Source organism: Hyperolius riggenbachi, chromosome 4 (assembly GCF_040937935.1).
Source record: "Hyperolius riggenbachi isolate aHypRig1 chromosome 4, aHypRig1.pri, whole genome shotgun sequence".
Classification (NCBI taxonomy): Eukaryota; Metazoa; Chordata; class Amphibia; order Anura; family Hyperoliidae; genus Hyperolius; species Hyperolius riggenbachi.
In genome coordinates this window covers 253,989,921-254,012,339 of record NC_090649.1, presented here as the reverse complement: position 1 = coordinate 254,012,339, position 22,419 = coordinate 253,989,921, and the positions used below count along the sequence as shown (strand labels likewise).

At 44.7% G+C, this 22,419-nt stretch overlaps 1 protein-coding gene across 1 annotated transcript in view; it reads left to right on the top strand.

The window, feature by feature from the left end:
• The window catches only part of RNGTT (RNA guanylyltransferase and 5'-phosphatase), a 456,995-nt gene that overhangs the window by 5,558 nt on the left and 429,018 nt on the right, over window positions 1-22,419 (top strand). Inside the window, exons 2-3 of the mRNA XM_068279398.1 lie at window positions 12,260-12,369; window positions 13,779-13,882. Of these exons, the coding sequence (XP_068135499.1) occupies window positions 12,260-12,369; window positions 13,779-13,882 (214 nt within the window). The remainder of the gene's footprint in view (window positions 1-12,259; window positions 12,370-13,778; window positions 13,883-22,419) is intronic.

Genomic DNA, 22,419 nt, shown 5'->3' with positions numbered 1-22,419 from the left:
GATAAAATGTTCTATTTCTCAGATAATAGTCATTAAAAATAATGTATATATACAGTATATATACAGTAATAGCTGTGCTTAGTATACAAAAATGAAATAAACCAATCAAAATTAGTTACTTGTGCTGCTTCAATAAAGCAGTCCACGTATTTTTAAGGTCAGATATACTGTACATATCTGATTGTGACTGTATATATGATGTGTACACAGGAATCTCTTATATATACTAAATAACATCTATGCTGTAAGAATAAAGCCTGATGTGTAGCTATGTCACTAATAGAGATGGTCAACAAGATGGAAATAATTCAGCATTGATGCTGATTTATGCAAATGTATGCACTCCCTTTGCTGATGAAATAAAATAATTTGATATGTTATTAAAATTTGGTTTGGTGACTACAAATTAAAGGGTAACTGAGACGGATGAAAAGTAAAGTTTTATACATACCTGGGGCTTCCTCCAGCCCCCTTCAGGCTAATCAGTCCCTCACTGTCCTCCACCACCCGGATCTTCTGCTATGAGTCCCGGTAATTCAGTCAGTCAGCGGCTCTCACAGCCAGGAACATTCTGCACCTGCGCAATAGTGCTGCACAGGTGTAGTATGCTCCTGGCGGCGGAGTGTGTGCATGCGCACTACGCCTGACTGGCTCAAGTACCTGGACTCATAGCAGAAGATCCAGGTGGTGGAGGAGGACAACGAGGGACTGATTAGCCTGAAGGGGGCTGGAGGTTACCCCAGGTATGTATAAAACTTTAATTTCATCTGTCTCAGGTTTACTTTGTTACACAGTAGTACTATACTCTACATATGCACTCCCCACAGAGCTGCAGGGAATCCACTGAAAATGCTGTGCACATTGAACACAGAGGTGTTGTCTGTTTACAATCTCCTCATTCCCCTGCAGAGTACCTGCACATCATTCTTACATGTACCCACACTTACATTGCCTAGGGCCTGATAGATGTTCTTTGTTCCGGTTTGTACCTTTTACAAGTACTCTTACCAAGGACTAGTTTTAGTCTAAAGGGAATAAATATAGTAGTCTACATATCCTTCTCACTTCAGTTGTCTTGTAAAATTCCTAAGCGTTGGCAGTTATGAGACGAATTTCATGTTACATACTTTTAATCAACAAAATTGTAATATGCAAATTAGAGGAGTCGGAGTCGTGGAGTCGGAGTCGGAGTCGGTGGAATCCTAAACTGAGGAGTCGGAGTCGGTGGATTTTTGGACCGACTCCACAGCCCTGGTATCCTCCTCCTCATTCATTTAGTCGACTCTGACTCTTCATGACCATATGTACTTTTGCACGCCAGATGTCTCTGTCAATGACAGCTTCTTTCAGCTGTTTCATAGGCATGTTTGTAGCTTCACATATGCTGTCTATCCATTTTAAAGTGCGTACACACCTAACATCTGATGTCAGGGATCAGGACCCAATTTTCTTGGGCAACTTCATTGAGCCAGCCTGTACAAATGCATGTCAGCAGTGTAGCTTACGTGTGTTGTTGCTATGTAGCGGGTCGCTTATGGGGAGCGCCGCTTGCGTGACATCACAGGGTGGGGGAGCGATGTCTTCTAAGAAGTTGGCTGACGCTTGGCCAAGTTGATCCACCAGGAGGATCGCTTGTCGAGCTTGAGCCTCTGTACACACAACTATCCTCTGTGGACTTTAGTCAGGCGTGTGTACAAAGCTTTAGCCCAGGGCTGTGGAGTCGAGGAGTCAGAGCAATTTTGGGCAGGGCTGTGGAGTCGGTCCAAAAATCCACCGACTCTGACTCCTCAGTTTAGGATTCCACCGACTCAGACTCCTCTAATTTGCATATTACAATTTCGTTGATTAAAAGTATGTAACATGAAATTCGTCTCTTAACTGCCAACGCTTAGGAATTTTACAAGTCAACTGAAGTGAGAAGGATATGTAGACTACTATATTTATTCCCTTTAGACTAAAACTAGTCCTTGGTAAGAGTACTTGTAAAAGGTACAAACCGGAACAAAGAACATCTATCAGGCCCTAGGCAATGTAACTGTGGGTACATGTAAGAGTGATGTGCAGGTACTCTGCAGGGGAATGAGGAGATTCTTCCTCTATTACACATTCTTCATGCACAATCTGAACAAGGTTTATGGGTGACAGACAACCCCTCTGTGTTCAATGTGCACAGCATTCTCAGTGGATTCCCTGCAGCTCTGTGCGGAGTGCATATGTAGAGTATAGTATTTATACATACCTGGGGCTTCCTCCAGCCGCCTTCAGGATAATCAGTCCCTCGTTGTCCTCCTCCACCACCTGGATCTTCTGCTATGAGTCCAGGTACTTGAGCCAGTCGGGCGTAGTGCGCATGCGCACACTCCGCCGCCAGGAGCATACTACACCTGTGCAGCACTATTGCGCAGGTGCAGAATGTTCCTGGCTGTGGGAGCGGCATGCGGCCGGACAGCGCTGACTGGCTGAATTACCGGGACTCCTAGCAGAAGATCCAGGTGGCGGAGGAGGACAGCGAGGGACTGATTAGCCTGAAGGGGGCTGGAGAAGGCCCCAAGTATGTATAAAACTTTACTTTTCATCCGTCTCAGGTACCCTTTAATTTGTAGTCACCAAACCAAATTTTAACAACATATCAAATTATTTGATTTCATCAGCAAAGGGAGTGCATACATTTGCATAAATCAGCATCAGTGCAGAATTATTTCCATCTCATTGACCATCTCTATTAGTGACACAGCTTCACATCAGGCTTTATTCTTACAGCATAGATGTTATTTAGTATATATAAGAGATTCCTGTGTACACATCATATATACAGTCACAATCAGATATGTATATCTGACCTTAAAAATACAGGGACTGCTTTATTGAAGCAGCACAAGTAACTAATTTTGATTGGTTTATTTCATTTTTGTGGACTAAGCACAGCTATTACTGTATATATACTGTATATATACATTATTTTTAATGACTATTATCTGAGAAATAGAACATTTTATCATATTTTCTATTTTAATTACAGTTACAAATTCATTAGGAGTCGGTGCATTTTTTACCGACTCCGACTCCAGGCACCCAAAATTGCCCGACTCCATGACTCCGACTCCACAGCCCTGATTTTGGGTACCTGGAGTCGGAGTCTGATGATTTTTGTACCAAGTCCATAACCCTGGTAAGTATTAGACTAAGGAGTCTGAGCCATTTTGGGTAGCTGGAGTCGGATTCGGTGGTGTCGTAAACTGAGGAGTCTGAGTTGGAGTCGGATGATTTTTGTACCGACTCCACAGCCCTGCTTTAACCTCTACCATTTTTTTTCTTTTGCCCTCTATTTTTCCATGTATCAAGGAATCTGGAAAACCAGGTGGACAGAAACAGAGTGCAAAGTATGCTGCTATGTAAACTAGCAGTATTAATATGCTGAATGTTGCCTCCATGTTTTACTCCAGCATTGGCTAATTACAGCCCTCCTGTTGATAGGCGGTTGTTTTCAGTCTGTGCCATGGGGAAATGTAGAAAACATGTTTGTGAGCCTGCTATTATTTTTAGTTTTAGTGGTATGATAGTTGTACTTATTTTATCCCAGACAATTACAGAGTACCTGCCTTTCCTGTAGCAACATTTTGTTAGTTATTAGACCTGTTGATGCCAAGTGAAAGATAATTTAGAGGATTGTAGTTGTGCGCTGTTGTTTCTGAGTCTGACAAAGGTAGGATACTGGCAAAAGCTCATCTTTCTCCGTTATCAATTAAAATATTTTTATTTATTGTATTTATAAAGCGCCAACATATTACGCAGCGCTGTACATTAATTTAGGTTACAGACAATATTTAGGGGTGACATACAGCAAAATGACAATACAGGAATACAAGAAAGACCAGATCACTCAGCACAGTATGAGTACAAGGTAATGCTTAGTCAGTCACTGGAGGGGAGCATGGGGATTAGGCAAGTTAGGTTCACTCAGATGCATAGCATGGGTGTACAGTAATGGAGGTGCATGAACAGGTTGGACACAAAAGGAGGAGGACCCTGCCCACAGGCTTACAATCTAAAGGGAGAGGTAGGGACACGAGAGGTAGGAGACCAGAGTTCAGCTGTGGGTTTAGAGCACTTGTGAGGGGTAGTAGGTCAGAGTGAAAAGGTGAGTTTTGAGGGCTTTCTTGAAGATGTTGAAGGAGGGGGCTGCCCTAATGGGTGGAGGTAGGGAGTTCCATAGTGTTGGAGCAGCTCTTGAGAAGTCCTGGAGGCGTGCATGGGACTGGGTGATGCGGGGGGGGCGGTTAGGCGAAGTTCATTGGAAGAGCGGAGTGAGCGGCTAGGTGTGTACCTCTGAGTAAGATCGGAAATGTAGGTTGGACAGGTTTTGTGGATAGATTTGTAGGTCAGACACAGTATCTTGAATCTGATTCTGGACTGGATAGGAAGCCAGTGGAGGAATTCAAGGAGGGGATCCGCCATGGTGGAGCGATGGGAGCAGTGGATAATTCTGGCTGCCGCATTCATGATAGACTGCAGTGGGGCTGTTCGGGTCATAGGGAGACCAGACAGCAGGGCATTGCAGTAGTCAAGGCGGGAAATTATGAGGGCATGGATGAGGAGTTTGGTGGTGGCAGAGGTCAGGAAAGGGCGAATCTTACAGATGTTACGAAGGTGGAAGTTGCAGGACTTTGTGAGATTTTGGATGTGGGGGGTGAAGGAGAGTGCGGAGTCCAGGGTGACACCCAGACAGCAGGCTTGACAGGTAGGGTGAATGGTAGTGTGGTTAACAGTGACATGCACATCTGGGAGGTTTATGGATGTCCGGGGTGGGAAGATCATAAATTCCGTTTTGTCTGGGTTTAGTTACAGGAACCTAGCGGACTTCCAGGAGGAGATGGCTGCTAGACAGGAGGAGACCTTGTCCATAATAGTGGTGGATATGTCAGGGGTATGGAGGTAGATCTGGGTGTCATCTGCATACAGATGATAGTTAAAACCCATGGAGGAGATAACCTTGCCAATGGAGGATGTGTATAGGGTGAACAGTAGGGGGCCAAGGACCGAACCTTGGGGGACTCCCACCGAGAGGTGGTTGGGGGTGGATGAGGACTCATTGAAGGCGGTCGTGAAGGAGCGGTTGGAGAGGTAGGATGAAAGCTAGGACAGGGCAAGATCGTGAATGCCCATGGACTGGAGGGACTGGAGGAGTAGGGGATGATCTACTGTGTCAAAAGCTGCTGAAAGGTCAAGAAGGAGGAGAATGGAGTATTTACCTTCAGCTTTAGCTAAGGCAAGGTCATTGACCACTTTGGTGAGAGCAGTTTTCGGTTGAGTGGGCAGGCCGAAATCCAGATTGCAGTGGGTCTAGCAGTGAGTTGACATTGAGGAACTGGGTCAGGCGTTTGTGAACCAGACGCTCAAGGAGTTTTGAGGCAAAGGAGAGGAGGGAGAGAGGACGGTAGTTGGAGGGTAGCGAGGGGTCGAGGGAGGGTTTCTTGAGCAGGGGTAGTACAGTGGCCTGCTTGAAGTCTGAGGGGAAGGTGCCTGTGGATAGGGAGAGGTTGAACAGGGTAGTGAGGACTGGGGCCAATTCCGTGAAGTGAGGCTGGAGTAAATCAGAAGGGATGGGGTCAAGGGGGGAAGTAGTGGTATGGGAAGTCTGCAGTAGGTGGATGACTTCCTCTGTGGTAGTAGGAGTGAAGGATGTGAAAATAAAGATTGCATCACCTATTGGAGTTGATTCACAAAGCTTTTCTATTGAATTAGCTCGCCTTACTCAATAACTCACAACTAATCTCTCCTTAAAGTACCCCTGACCTGGTCTGGATAAACGTTTAAATTATTTTATTACTGGTGCTGTGACTTATTTACAGCAGACAGCACCATCCTCCGCCCTCCAGCGCCCTCCTGTGGCCAGTTCTAACAGCAATTGTCATCATTATTATCGGGCAGGTAGTGACAGTTCTTCCTCCCCGCTGTGCATACATAACTCTGCCCCCTCCACCTGCTGCTTTAAAAAGATAATAGAAAGATTTGATACTTACTGGGGCTTCTTCTAGTCCTGTGAGCAGAGATGCGTCCCTCGCCATCCTCCCGAGTGCTTCCGTTCTTCTGGTATCGGTTCTGGTAATCTGGCTCAGTCACGCCAGTTTGCACTTCTGTGCCGTGCATGCGCAGAATAGCAGACTAGCGCAACTGAGCCTGGTTACCGGGACCGATACCAGGAGATTGGAGGCACTCGGGAGGATGGCGAGGGATGCATCACTGTCCACAAATTGGTGCCGCAACAAACACGCCCGATCGAGCATGCTAGAAAATCCTGGTCCCATGTGGTTGAAGATGCCGACGTACCCCCAGCCGCTGCCCCCTTAAATGTAAATTCCCCTGCTTCATGCCTGTGCAATGGAAATCTCACCTGCACAAGCTGTGTTGACTCCTGGTCTTCTCCATTGCTTCCCCAAGAGCTGCCAGGCATGTGTGTGAAATCACATGCACCATGTGCTATACAAGCCACCACGCGGTGGCTGCGTGTAACGTCGATTCTCAGGGGAGGCAGTGGACTAGGCCATGATGCAGCTGAACAGTAGCTGGAGCAGATGCGATTACAATGTATGGGGGGGGGGGGGGGGGGGATTTTGCACTTTATTTTGCACTTCATATTGAAGCACAAATTCTCCAAAAATGTTTTTGCACTTTATAATGAAGCACAAATTCCCCCAAAATTCTACAGGACCCACAATTGTTATTTGGGGAAATCTCATTCACTCCTGTGTAATCACCTCCATGGACTTTTATGAGCCTAGTGCTTCTGTAATCACTGGAGTATCCAAACTGTAGAATGTTTTTTTGCAATAACTTGATAATGTAGGTATGTCCCTTTAAGGTTTACATACTTCTGCGCAGTTTAGTTACCTTTCTGCAGGCTCTCCCGGTGCCGAATTCTGCCTACTAAAATCATCGACTTACAAGTCGATGCTGAGCTGACAGGGCTCTGCTGTCTCTATGACCTCTCTTGCTTGCGTCTGCTCCCTTTCTCCGCCCCTCCATGCTCGTTCATTCAGCGCAGGGTAGCCAGCGCCGTGTGTGAACGAGCAGGATGAAAGTTCTGAACGCACGAGAGGAGAAACTGAGCATGCTCTGTGCTGGAGTCCTCTCGTGCATGGGTGCAGCAGCAAGTGAACACGCATTATGCCCTGAAAGTAGTTATAGATCGTGGCCATCTTGACAGGAGCCCGGAAGGCCAGAAGAAACTAAAAATCTGGTGATTGCGGCGGGGAGCGGCGAAAATTACATGACTGTCTAAAGGGAAAAACGGAGAAGCCGGTGCTATGTTTATTATTATTTTGAACAATATTTCAGTTCCGCTTTAAACAACACCTGTGGGTGCCCTCCCTAAGGCTGGTTTCACACTGCCTATTGTCGTTAGCATTGCACACCACATTGTTCTGACAAAAATAGGCCTTCATGGAATACTGTGTTAGTACACAGTATTCCCTGTCTGGCATTTGGCCAAGCAGGAAGTGATGCGTGCTTGCTGTCACTTCCTGCTTCAGGTATGTGGGAGTGCACGGAAGCGTATGGTAAAAATACGTTTTTGCGCATGTTCTCCGCTACGCCAATGTGCTTAAAGAACTCAGCGTCACCATAGACCAGGGGTCAGGAACCTTTTTGGCATTTTTTTGTCACATATTTTAAAATGTAATTCCGTGAGAGCCATACCATATGTTTCAAACTGGGACAGTAGGGCTCACGTCCCTATTGCCATGGTGATGTGTATACAGTTGATCCGTCGGGCAGTGGAAGTGTCAGACATGTCTTCAGCTTCTATTGGGTTTCAGCAACATTAGCAATTTCCCTGAGAGCCAGACAGGAGAAATACAGACTAACAGCTTGTGCAATTAGCTGGCTGACTTGGGGGTTGATTCACTTAGTAGGACGAGATCCCCACAATTTGGCCCAATAGGCTGCTTGTCAAGTGACGGGCAGCCTATTGGGCCAATTAAAGTGCCGAGATCTCGTTCTACAAAGTCACTGGACCTGACAGGGTCCAGAATGGGACAATTGGAGCAGCTGTTTGTTTTAGGGTAGCGCGAGTAAGTTAGTAGTACATGCTACAGCAGTAGCGTGCATTGCTTTGAACATTTTACTTGCGCTGCCACACTAAGCTGCGCTGCTTGAGCAGTGTAGCTTAGTGAATCTCAACCCCTACTGATTTCTCTGTAAGCCAGATGTAGCCATCAAAAGAGCCACATCTGGCTCACAAGCCATAGGTTCCCTACCCCTGCCATAGACTAACATGACTTCAGGGCAGATGCAGATTGCTGCAGGTCCCCGCAGGAGCTGCATGCTAACGTAGGTATGCGCTAGCGTTAAATCCGGCACTTCTGGCGCAGTGTACTGCAGCAATACGAAGTTTGAACTTGCCCATAGACTTTCATTAGGCTGCGATACACCGCCCCAGTGTGAAAGGGCCCTAAGGAGCTAGATGGATATTGATAACTTACCTGTTCTCCACCGTAAGATATTGGACAAAATTATCAGTAAAAATCATGTGTTAGGGCTCTTGTACAATGTATGCAATTCAAATTATGATTTTTGATGTGATTAAAAAAAGTCCTGCATGCTGTGTTTTTTTTTTTTTTTTTTCTTGCATTGCGAGCATCCAGTGAAAATTGAAAATCGGAATTGTGATTTGCAGTGTAAAAGAAGCCTCAATAGCAATTCTTATTTCCGATTTCCATTTTTCACTAGCAACACAAGAAGAAAAACGCAGAGCAAACATAGCATGCAGGACTTTTTTTAATCGCATAAAAAATCGGAATCGCATGTAAAAGCACATCAAAACCAGGAAATCGGAAGCGTGTCGTGTAAAAGAGCCCTAAATAAAACCAGCATGCCTTTTTTATTATCTGTGTTTTTCTTCATGTTGCTAGCATCTAGTGAAAATCAGAGTTGCAAATAGGAATCGTGTTGCGATTTGCAGTGTAAAAGAAGCCTTATATCAATCTCATTGCTGCAGCTGTAAAATCAGTGCTGCCCAATGCAGTACAAATCTATACAGAACCATCATTGCAGGTTGCTGCTGTGCAACCCATTTCCCTTCCCCCACACTCCTGGTGCTTTTCCAAAGTGATTGCGGGGGAAGATTGAAGTATACACCAATTATAGATGAGATTGATCCAGCAAAGAACATTTCCAATCTACAGTATATTTAGTGTATAGATTGAGCATAACCTAGACCAAAAATGCCATAATTTGAGTTGACTTTGTTAATAGTAAAGTGGCAGACTGTGAATAATGTGCATTGAAACTATCTTTATTGCTTTTATTGCTTTTACAGGGTTAAATTGACCTATTAAACTCATTAGTATAGCTATCGATAGCCAGGCTTTTTATTGCGCTTGGCCTGCCCTCTGTCTTGCCGCTGCAGCCCCCATTCGGAACTCCAGTAGGATCTTCAGGGCACATGCACAGTTCATCCACATTCCATCTCTGTAAATGCTCCCGCATGGCTGTGTGTAGCGATTTGTTCCTGAACTGCGCATCCCCAGGACGCCCTCAGCCACAGCCGCCGTGCAAAGTGTGTGGGAGTGCGATGCACAATGGTGTGCAGAGTTGACTTCAACTGGCCCCAGTAGGAACTATGAACAGGGTCTGCAGCAAAAAAATGGAGGTGAGGCCAGACGCAACACGGAACCTAATGGAAGTTTAGGAGTTATCAGATTCTATTTGCAGATAGTCGGTGACAAGCAGCTGGTGACAAGTGGTTCTAGAAATTGGGTTGATAAGTAGCAGTGTGTGATAAGTAGTGGGTGGTGGAAAGAAAAGTAGGTGCTGAGTAGCTTTGGGTGCAGAGCAGCAGTGTGTGCTATCCAGCAGTGACTGCTAAGTAAGGGCTGGTTCACACGGGCGTCTGCTGAGCTTTTGCTTGGCATTGCGTTCAAACGCCAGCGTTTAAACGCCAGCGTTTAAAAGCTAGCTTTTGAAAGCTTTTGAAAAGCGTTCAAGGCTAGCAGTTCTGGTCTCTGCTATTGTTTCCTCGCGTTTACTGCCTCTGAAAGCAGCATGTTGCTTTTGAGATTAGACGCAACGCTGGGATATACTGCCAGGCTTTCATGAAAGCCTGCAAAAGCCAGCTCTAAACGCTCCCATTCACTTGCATGGGATGGCAGTAGATCCCAAAAAACGCTGCGTTGAACGCCACAAAAACGCCCGTCTGAACCAGCCCTTACTGTGGTTGCTAAGGTACAGTGGGTGAGAAATTTCAGTTAGTGGTATGGCATTGTTGTTAATAAGGTGCAATGGTTGCCATTTGCTATGAGTGCTAAACCAATGTAGGTGCCAAGTTGCTGTGGGTGTTAAGGTGCAGTGAATGCCTTAGATTCAGAGGGTACTAAGCAGAACTGAGTGCAAAGCTGCAATGTGTACTAAACTACATTGGCTGCCAAGTCGCAGGGGGATGGTACCGTAAATTTAACCATGAAATGAGCAAAAAAACAAACTACGGTATATTAAAGCAGAACCCGAAAGGGAGTGGTCATATCAATTACTGAAAAATTAATGTTTATGCTGCTGCAGTGTATTAATAATACCAGACCGTGAATACAAAAAGTATAAGTATGGGCATCAAGAACCCCTCTGCATTCAAAATCAATTAACAAGCTCGTGTTTATTAAAATGGGATGAAACTCTTGTACCTATTGTAAAGTACAAGAGTATGCGTTTTATTGCATGGCACACTCCCACTCAAAAGGGGTAATCTATGTTAAACTAACAATGGGTGGAAGAGTTTTATGAAGTGAGTTGCATCCCACTTGAACCCTTTGTGCCCTCACCAGGACTTCAGGATATCTATAGTAGCAGCAGGCTAGCTAGCTGTGCACAAAGTCTGCCTTGCTGTTTTGTGTCAGACTCTGTGAGGTGCAATCCTGCTGTCCTAACTGCTGCTCTGCAGGCTCACCGATTCATTCTGGCTGGCTGATTGTCCAATCTGATCCTGACATGGACCACACTCAGGTCCTCCCCTGCATGCCACTTCGGATGTCCGTCCTGCGCCGCCCAGCATTGGTGCAAGTAGACCAGGCATGCGCACATGCCCAATAGAAAAGACAAGACATGCACATTGCCCTATGGGAAGGAGAGAGGGCAGGCTGTGACCTGGGTATGTGCATTGTTCAAGCACCTCTCTAGTATAAAACAGCTGCTGGCTTTTCCTGGCATGCATGCCCCAGGTAGGCCACCATTGGTCTAGGTTATTCAAAAAGAATCACCATATGTAGCATTTAGATAAGTAATTAAAAAGTTATTGCTGTATCTGTAGCGACACAACTGAAATTGACTGAGTCAACCCAACCTTCAGTTGCAGCCATGTATAATTCGCCCTGGATACTTCGGGAGGAAGAATCTGATCGGCATCTTTAGTTAATGTGGTGCAGTGATTGCTACTCTCCAATCAGTGTTTTTTTTATTGAGGTATTTTGATTAGTAGCAGCAGGAGAACTGATGTTTAATTTTATCAACTGTCGTCCCAGGCTTGACTCCTCTATCCTGGACTCTCATGTCACACATGCAAAGACACAGAAGTAAAACATAGCGTATAACTGCGGTTTAAGAAATCTTAAGAAATCTAAGTCCTCTCCCCGTATATAACACCTCCGCCACCTTAACTCTCACCAGTGCAAGGACACTCCACCAATGTGCCCGCACTCACCCTATTCACCTCCTTAAGCTGGCCACTAATGGTCCAATTTCTAGTGAAAAATCATTCGAGCGATCAGAAATTCTGATCGGAAGTGAAATATTGTAATACATCATTCACTACACCATTAACGAACCAATCTTTGCTTCCTATCTATCACAACCAACAAGAAAATCCAAATTTTGGTTCGATGAAAATTCATTCGGACGACATTTTTTTCACTCGTTCATAATCGATTGTGTCCACCAATGGAGATTATTTACAACCAATCCGATCAGAATTTCTGATCGCTCGAACGATTTTTCGCTAGAAATTGGACCATTAATGGCCACCTTTAATCTCCGGAGGTAGAATTGACAGCGTGTGGGGGATAGGGTAGGACTGTTAACACCTCTCTTTCCTTGAGACTGTGTGCGCGTTTTCAGTTAAATTTAAATTCCATATATATTTGCACAGCAACATTAAGAATGTGAACCACGTAGTGCTTGCAACTATCATCCAAAAGCGCATAATTTTTTCAATATGTTTAACTTTGTTTTACAGGAATTGTTCATAATTCTTTTTCTATTGCTTATTCTTTTTCAGGAAAATTTTTACCACTGAAGACTATGCTTGGGCCTAAATATGATGATCAAGTTCCTGAAGAGAATCGATTTCACCCTAGTATGCTGTCCAACTACTTGAAAAGCCTTAAGGTTAGAATTCTTACTCTTATCATCATCTTTATATGCTACAATTTAATGTGTTAAGTCCTCGGAACTACTGTAAGAAATTGTTCTGTGTTCGTATGGGTTTTTTTTTACTTAGTGCCTGCACATTTAAAGTTGCTTTTACTGCTTGAAGTGTGACTAAATAGTGCATTGAATAGAAATAACATCTGGATTTGAACCCTTGTAGGAAGTTTTGTGCTGTAGAGGCTAAGTTATGTACACACACTACATGGTTTTACGCCAAGGTGGTTTGTCGGGGCTGCCTCTGCTGAAAATCTAGTAGCTTCTAATCCCCCTCAATGGGTTATTGAGCAATCAGCCTGGCAGATTATCTTGGCCTGAGTGCAGGCATTGCTCTCCTTCTCACCCTGTCAACTCTAAGATGGGCCGCATCATCGACTCCTATCAATCGCAACAGGACACGTTGATATCTTACAGAAACAGCCCCAAAGTGTTGCCCGAAGGATTGAAGCCCTGTAGCTAACTGGTTGAATCAGGTATTTGAATAAGTCAGGAGAGAACTAGATAAACAGACGGAGCGCTGCAAAAACATTACTTGAGATTTTGGCTCAGCCGGCGCCAACATAGGACGTAATAGGAATTATGGCTATAACAGCATTCAGACAGTAATTTGGGGTCTGTCAAGTGACGGAGCTCCAAATTACTTTAAAAACTGTGTAATTCTTCTGCCAGCAAAATCTAACAGGCGAATTATGTCTTTCCCCTCTATCCACGGTGTCCTGGAGGGCTAATAGTAATTAATGCCGCTGGGTCTCTTGCAGGAACAGGGTGAACTGTTTTGGCTTTACCCTATGCCCAAATCTCCCAGCAACTTAATTATAGGTATGCTAAACAGATTACCTTATGTACAACTACAAGGACAATCCTGTGAAAGGTGGCAATGTCAGTTGTTTTTTTTTTTTTTTTTTTTTTTCAGACTTGCTTCAAAGATTCCCTAGTAGGCAAACAACAAGATGCAGAACATTTATATCCTGCTTTTCTCCTGGTGGACTCAAAGCGCCTGAGATGCAGCTACTAGCACATGCTCTATAGGCAGTAGCAGTGTTAGAGAGTCTAGCCCAAGGTGCAGGCTTACTGAACAGGAAGAGTCAAGATTCAAAGGCCTTAGTACAATGCCACTATTGCTGATTGCTATGATAAGTGAAATCAAAAAAGCCTGGCCTGTTCTTGGTCAGAAAGGTCAAAGTTATAGTAGGCAGAGAATCAGCATTGCATGCCAAATAGGTTTTTTTCTGAAGTTTTTGAGTGGTAGCCTTCATATTACCCTGTAACCAAATTTCCAAATTGCCTATTAATGCTTTGTTACCAAGGCATGGGATTTATTTAACTTGTCTCTACATATGCATAATATGTTTTTTTTTTTTTTTTTTTAGGTAAAAATGGGACTGTTAGTCGACTTAACTAATACTACAAGGTTCTATGACCGAAATGACATAGAAAAAGAAGGTATAAAGTATATAAAGCTTCAGTGCAAAGGGTATGTTGTACTTCTAAAAGTTTTATTCTACATTACTGAAAAATGTATAACCGGATGTCTCTACTGTATAAGCCGTTTTGTAACTGAATGACATAAAGTATTTTTTCCCCATTTCTAGTCTAGTTTTACAATGGGGCCCCCCAAGCACTCTATACATAACAATTGATACGGCGCACCAAAACCTGCCAATGGCAACTACAGTGTCAGAGGTGCAAGAAGGGGATGGGGAACAGTTTGTTAATGATTACTACTATTCAAAGCATCTATAGAAGTGATTATTATGAGCACAGGACCAATAGAGAGCTAATAATGCAGTTGAGGGAGGGCTCCTCAGAGGCCCCTCTGGCCCAAGCGCCCCGATGCGGTCGCAACCTCTGCAACCCCTATTGCTACGCCCCTGATCTTGCTGGAATCCTTGACAACATCCAGCACTCGAGTACTGTGCATGTCTATGTTTTCAATGCGCAGCACTCTTGAGTGCTTGACTGGCACACACATCCTGCATGAGTGCTGGGGGCCTCAGACACTATGCAGCTAGTAACAGCAGCCTAGCTAGCTAGAATATCTAATGCAATGGTATGAGGGAAACGATGATGGTAGCTACTAACCACTTGTTCCTACCTTTTCCATGTAGGGAGATAAAATGTTCTCAAAACCAGCAGTCACTTTAGATGTTCCTCACATGCAAGGGCCTGTACACACTGCTATGCTTGCGCTGCGCTTTTAACATCACATGCGTTTTTTAATAGCAAGGTCTTTTGAAAAATCATGGAAATCGCGAAGACCTGTACACACTGGTGTGATGCGATTTTTCTATTTTCATAAAGGCTTTGCGATTTTAAAAGCGCAGCAGCGTGTACAGGCCCTAAATGGGTTTAACAGCACCACCTTTGCTAATTACACAAACAGGATGCCACTTGATCCTACCTTTATTGTGTAGGAAGATAAAATGTTCTCAAAACCAGCAGTAAAAGAGGAATTTTAACCCACGATTTAACTTCATCCCAATCAGTAGCCGATACCCCCTTTCCTACGAGAAAACGTTACCTTTTCTGAAACAAATCATCAGGGGGTTCTGTGTGTCTGATATTGTGGTAAAACCCCTCCCACAGGCCATGATCTATCTGTGAACCTTGATGAATTGGTAATTAGAGGCTCCCCAAAAGGCTCCCTTTTTCCTTTTCTCTTTCAAAACAACCTCTGCAGCCGTGCCTGGAATATATCATTCTTTCATCCACAGAAACTGTCATAAAAGGTCACAACGCTAGGAGTTATGTAGTTCTAGGCATACAGTAGATTCCATCCACCTCCAGAGATCCCTCCTGTACCAAAGTGCCTATAGTGCAATTCAGTGCACCCCAAGAAAAAACAAAAGAGGGATTCTTTAAGTGGATAAAGTCCAAGGCAGCTTTATTCATAAAAAACATCAACCAGGTATATACAAGTGTCACTCCCATTCCGAGGGTATCCCCCGATGATGGCGAGACGCCGAAACTAGTCGGGACGAGCGCGAGCTGTAACACCAGAGATCACAAGTGTTATCTGAGTACCACAAGGGTGGGAAGCGAACTAGCCGGAGAGGGTCCTAAATGGCTTAGAACTCTCGAAATGTGAGTGACACTTGTACATACCTGGTTGATGTTCTTTATGAATAAAGCTGCCTTGGACTTTATCCACTGAGAGAATCCCTCTTTTGTTTTTTGTTGAGGTGCACGGAGTTGCACTATAGGCACTTCGGTACAGGAGGGATCTCAGGAGGTGGATGGAATCTACTGTATGCCTAGAACTACGTAACTCCTAGCGCTGTGACCTTTTATGACAGTATCTATTGCCTCATTGCCTCACTCATATAGTCACTTTCATTGAGCAGTACAATATTTCCCCCTTTATCGCTCGGTTTTATCACCACGTTTAGGGCCTCTTTTAATTCATCAATTGCTTTTCTCTGTGCTGCTGTTAAATTATTTTGGTTAATTCGGCTTTTGTCCCAATTTTTTGTCTTCAATTCATTATTCAGAGTTTCAAGGAACACAGACAAGTGACGATTATTTGTCAGAGGGGGCATGGTGGTTGCACGTTTACGTAGTGACGAAGCAGGTGGGGCACAAGCTCCCTGATTGTCATCCTCATCCAAGACCTGACCACCTTCGTCCAGGAGAATTTGGAGGTTTATAATCGCCTCCCTATCTTCAGCTTTTAAAACTCCCGGCAGACTCAAGTCACCCGGTTCAAACATTGAGACCTGTTCAATTAACGGATTTGTAAATTGTGACACTGAAAGAGTTGTCTATGTAACTGAATGTCCATGCAAATTAATGTATGTGGACAAAACTGAAAGAGATCTGAAATCTAGAATTCTTGAACAATTCAGGGAGATTGAAGAGGGGGAGGTGGAAATGCCACTATACAAGCACTACAGGGACCAGCATGGTGCCTCCTTGAAAGGTACAAAAGTGAAGGCTATATACAAGCTAAACCTCTCAGAGGAGGGGGGAATTTGATGATGTGCTCCTAGGTAAAGAATCCATGTGGATTTACAGACTGAATACTGTTGAGCCACATGGCTTCAATTCAGATTTGAATTTGACCCCATTTTTGCACCAAATGGCCTATAACTGGTAACAATAATAAAAGGAGAGAAATAAGTTTATGGAGGAGAAAAAGTATAAATGTATGATCTACCCACTTATGACATTGTCGCCCCTTAATCTAATATAGGTGGGGGCTTGTGGTTGGTGGGGACCTTGAAGATAGAATGCATGACTGAGAGTATGCTTGATCTAGGCATGATAAAGTAATCCCCCAAATATTGTCTGTAACCTAAACTAATGTCCAGCGCTGCGTAATATGTTGGCGCTTTATAAATACAATAAATAAATAAATAAAATATAAAATACATGTCAATGCATATAAGAGAAAGTGATCTAAGTGCAATATAAAAAGAGTCCACTAGATGGTGCTAAAATGGTTGAAATGATTACATGCATAGACATGACTAGGAAGAACGTCTTTGGAATACACTACTTTTAAAAATATAAAGAAAGACTTCATTTATGATAAATGACATAAGCTGAATGCTTAATTTAAGCCTTGAATGGGAAATAGTTGTGCGGCAAATAGACTGAAAGAAACTGGGAGCAATAAAGCTTTGTCAAAATGGACGTTCGTGACATCATTGGAGAGGCTGGTGAGTCATACCAGGAAGGAACCCAGCTCTCCTATAAAGTGCTAGATGCGGCCCCCGTAAGCCACGCCCTGAAGAAGCATGTGATGTGAAACGCGTAGGTGGGAGGAGCCTATCGTCGCATCACGCTGCCTGAAGCCGACCCAGCTAGCCGGCATAGTACTAACACTTGCTGACTGCCTGCTGTTAGTAACAGGCAAGGCATGACTGATGCCAAGCAAGGTGCCCCCCATGGTGAGCGGACACCTGTGAGGTCATAAAACGCGCACATACACCGAGTGTAGCCGTACACCAGCTAAGTAACAGTGGGAGGAGCGAAGAGTATGCGCCCACTGCTGGGGACAAAACATGCTGAGTGGGACACCCGGAGGTGAAAGTGCACACAGTTTGATGTCGGAGAATGCTGTACTAATGGGCCAAACGCAAGTATACTGATTTATTGAACTATTGCATGACAAAAGAAGGGATTATGTTTTGGGCAAAGGCAAGGCCCTCCCTGGAAAGTCAATAAGTGTAGAACTGTGTCAGTGTAAAGCTGGCCAACGATTGCTGTCGCAGCTTTTTGTTATAACAGCGGACTTCTCCCCATTAGGGGGAGGCAGCTGCTGTGTGTATGTCTGTATGCTGATGTGACAGCTAGGCAGACTGGGCTTGCGTGCATGGAGCATGAGAGTCCTTTTGACAGACTCCATGCACACAAGCCTAGATTGATAATTCACGGGGTATGCGGGATTGCTCCTTGGTTTTAAATGTTATACTGGGTTCTGCGCAGAAACGTTTTTTAATACTATCTATGTTTTGGTTCCTTAAAGGAGTACACCTGTGACTTGGTGTGTAGATTGTGCAATAAAGATTTACATTGAACTCTGATAAAATGGTGTTTATGGCCAATTTATGTTGCCTTTTCTATTTAGTATATGACACTGGCTGCACCAGCTTACGGTTCAAATGATTGATGAGATGTGATTGCACGATAGCTCTGTGGCTCCTTGGCAACTCCCTTCTTATATGTATGTGCTCTTATGATTGCCTGTTATCTTGCTTCTAAAGCCCAATCTACATGATACGATTCTTTGTACGATTCGATTACGATTCGGTTAAATCCAACATGTCCGATCAGGATTCAATTCAGTTCGATTTGCCATTGCAAAACAATGGCAAATGGAATTAAATCTAATCCCGATCGGACATGTCGGATTTAATCAAATCGGAAATAGAATCGTATTCGCATCGTACAAAGAATCGTATCGTGTAGATTGGGCTTAAAACATCGCCTTCAAAAACTGACTGTCTGCCTGATGAAGTACACACCTTGACAGATTCCCTTGTAATGCAGTGTTATTGACTTTACCTGTGATTTTAATGGCAAGATACACTTATGTGAAAGCTGAACCATAGGGTTTCTTTTTCTGTTTTTGACCCCTTCCCTTAATAGTTAATTTTAGGTAAGAGAACAGTTTTTTTATAGTTGAACTTGTAGTTTGCATTTTAAGATTGTGTGTATGCTTATCCACCTTATCTTATTAATTGGTTTGACTGTTTTAGCCACACCTACAATTTATGAACAGGTCTATAATAAGGCATGCAACTATCCTGAACAAATATTTGCAGCAGAATGAGTAATAGTCAAGAGCTCTGTTACTTTAACCTTTTACCATCATAAGATGATACATTTCCAACAAACTGGACACATTTCTGGCCTGCTAGACCCATCCCAAGTCAGATATTAGTTGCTTGATTTTTGTTCGTTGCATCTGGCAACATTTCATACATTGTACCTCAGCTGGGAATCAGATTGGGTAATCTGGGAATCTGAGAACTTCTGTATGGCAACAAATCTTTTTGGGCTTGAAGTTTTAAGTGGAGCCAGATGATCATTAATGGCCCTGTCATTTCTTGTCATCCATGTGCAGCAATACACATTTACACAGAAACGGGACATTTGTTTGCCATGTGAGTGGGCCTATTATTATCTATTCAAGAATTCTAGGACATTTTAAAACACAAGTTGCTGTAACTGCATCATCCCTTCTCCTTGCTGGCCTGATTTATTTGTTTCTCTGGCTCAAATACATTTTTGGACTTACCTTCGAGCCTTGTCTCTTGCCCAATGCAGTCTGTTTACTCCTCGACACTTAAGGCTGAGTACACCCTCCCCCAGCTGGGTCCACATCTACTACCGAGCATCCTGCCCCCCTTCCCAGCTCATCGGCAAACCTTCTGTCTTGCTGATCAAGGAAGCCAAGTTAAGGCCATGTCCACTGTATTCACCACTCACCTCCCACCACCGCCCTCTCTGTGATGCTTTACTCTGTCAGCACCCCCCAGCCTTGAACTGTCGCCCATGGTATGTAGTCCCAATACCTCCCTGGTGACAGTCCTTGTACATGTGTATGATGCTTATGTTGGATAGATCTGCAGTGTCTGTTTGTAACAGTGATTGACAAATATTAGGCGCCAAGGATCCTTTAAAATTGCACCTATCTGTTGAATTATTTTCTAATAGTATACTTAGTGGAGCTAAAGATTTTTTTTTTTGTTGGCTCCTAGATTGTTCAAAATAGCACCTGAATTCCATACTGCGTTTTCTTTCCTGATGTATAATTAAGTGAGTAGAGCTGTGATAAACCACAAACAATGGGAAGGAGAGGAGAATTGGTCAGACTGTACAAGCTTTAGCTTAAAGAGACTCCGTAACAAAAATTTCATCCGGTTTTCTTCCATCCTACAAGTTCCAAAATCTATTCTAATGTGCTCTGGCTTACTGCAGCACGTTCTACTATCACCATCTCTGTAATAAATCAACTTATCTCTCTCTTGTCAGACTTGTCAGCCTGTGTCTGGAAGGCTGCCAAGTTCTTCAGTGTTGTGGTTCTGTGATGCATCTCCCCCCTCCAGGCCCCTCTCTGCACACTGCCTGTGTGTTATTTAGACTAGTGCAGCTTCTCTCTGCTCTATTACCTTTTACAAGCTGGATAAATCCTCCTCTGAGCTGGCTGGGCTTTCACATACTGAGGAATTACATACAGGCAGAGCTGTCTGCACTCTGCAGGAAGAAACAGCCTGACACTTCAGTGGAAGATAGCTGCAGGGGGAAAGAAACACACAAATGATCTCTTGAGATTAAAAAGGAAGGCTGTATACAGCCTGCTTGTGTATGGATGTATTTTCTATGTGTGGACATACTGTACATCAACCTACTTCCTGTTTTGGTGGCCATTTTGTTTGTTTATAAACAAACTTTTTAAAACTGTTTTTAACCACTTTTAATGCGGCGGGGAGTGGCGAAATTGTGACAGAGGGTAATAGGAGATGTCCCCTAACGCACTGGTATGTTTACTTTTGTGAGATTTTAACAATACAGATTCTCTTTAAGTTATTTTAGCTCTGCTAAATTTTGGTAAGATTGTAAAATGGCTATTTTGAGCAAAGGAAAATGGCAACTTAGATGTCTTCTTAATCAGGAAGCTTTTTATATGTTATGCAAGGTAGAGGGAAAGAAGTAAAAATAGGTGACGTGATATGAGATAAACATGTTTATGTACAGTTCAAAACATATTAACCACTTCCCGACCGCCGTATATACAATTGGTGGCCGGGAAGTGGACCCCGCAAGGACCGCCGTATTGACAAATGGCGGCGGTCCTTGTAGGGGCATGGGCGGAGCGATCGCGATCCTCCGCCGGGAGTCGGAAGCCCGGCATTTTGCCTCTGCTCGCCGGCCACTTAGCAGAGCCGGCGAGCGGAGGAATCCGCCAAATCAGCCAATCAGGTAGTATAAGGCACTTTGTTAGGTAAACAAAGTGCCTTATACGTGCTTCCTCCTCGCCTCGTGGTCTCATTGTTGCTGAGACCACTAGCGAGGAGGAACCACTTTGTGAGTATACACTGCACAGCGTGTTTTTGCCTAACAGCCCCCCTGATCACCCACCCCAGGCCTCATACCCCCCCTGATCACCCCAGCAGACCCCTGCCCAGCACCCTAGCACCCCTGCAAAACCCCCACCCCCCCACCTGCCACTAACTAGCGACGCTGCCCCTTAGTTTAGGTCCCTAGCTGCCTCCTAGTCACCCCTGATCCCCCCCCCCTCTACCTTTAGATCACCCCCAGACCCCATCCCAGACTACCTACCCTGTATACTGTATACATCTGTATACAGCTACCTTACCTCCTGATCCCCCTCTGATCACCTGTCTGTCACTTGTCCATCACCCCTCAGCACCCCCACCCATCAGAGCAGACCATAACTGCCCCGCGGGGGTAACCGATCACCTGCCCAGGCCCTCGATTGCCCTCATACCCCCCTCCTGATTACATCCCCTGCTCTTTGTTTACATCTGTCCTCCCCAGCGATCACTAACTGATCTGCGATCAGTAACCCCCTGTGTCTGCCTCTCATCAGATCAGGACTCAGTCTGCCCCGTGCGGGCTCCTGATCAACCCCCCACCCCCTCAAATCGCCCTCAGACCCTGCGCTTGTATTCGATTGTGCTGCGCTTGTATTCGATTGTGCTGCGATTGTATTTGATTGTCCCGTGATCTGCTTCGATTGTCCCGTGATTGTTTGATTGCCTCTGAGACCCCACTTCCCACTTAGCAACCCGCAATGGCAAGAAGGGGGCTTTCCGATGACGAGGTATACAGGTACATGGACCAGTCGGATGAGTTCTTTTGGGAAGAATCATCCGTCGAATCTTCCGGGTCCGAATTTGAACCTGTAGAAAGCAGTGGTTCCCTGACCGAAAGTGATGACGAGGCTATGGTCCTGGCTAGAGCCAGGCGTACCAGACCCCAAGTCGTTAGACCGCAGGTGGCGCAGGATCCGCCTCAAGGGCAGCAGGGTGGTGCTAGCGCTGTTGATAGTTTTCTTGGTGAGGCAGGCACCAGCAGCGCAGCATCTCCTGGACTTGGTACCAGTACTTCTGTAGACCCTGGCGAAGTGGTGAGCGTCAGCATGGAAGTCGAAACCGGTACGGTGGCAAGTGCAGTAGTACCCCCGTCGCAGCCACCAAGAAGAAGACGGGCCCGTAGTACCCATAGACTCCCAGAGGTGCTGGCACAACCAGATTGGCAATCCCCTGATTCCGCCGCACCCGTAGTGCCCCCTTTCACTGCCCAGTCTGGAGTCCAGGTGGCGACAGCTCATCTAGGAATGGCCCTAGACTTTTTGCAGCTGTTCATCACCCAGGTTCTCTTGGACTTAATTGTGGTTGAGACCAACCGTAAAGCCACACAATTCATCACCGAGCACCCGGAGAGCATGTATGCCCAGCCTTTCGGGTGGAAACCAGTCCAAGTTTCCGACATTAAAATCTTTTTGGCCCTTATCCTTCACTTGGGACTAATGAAACA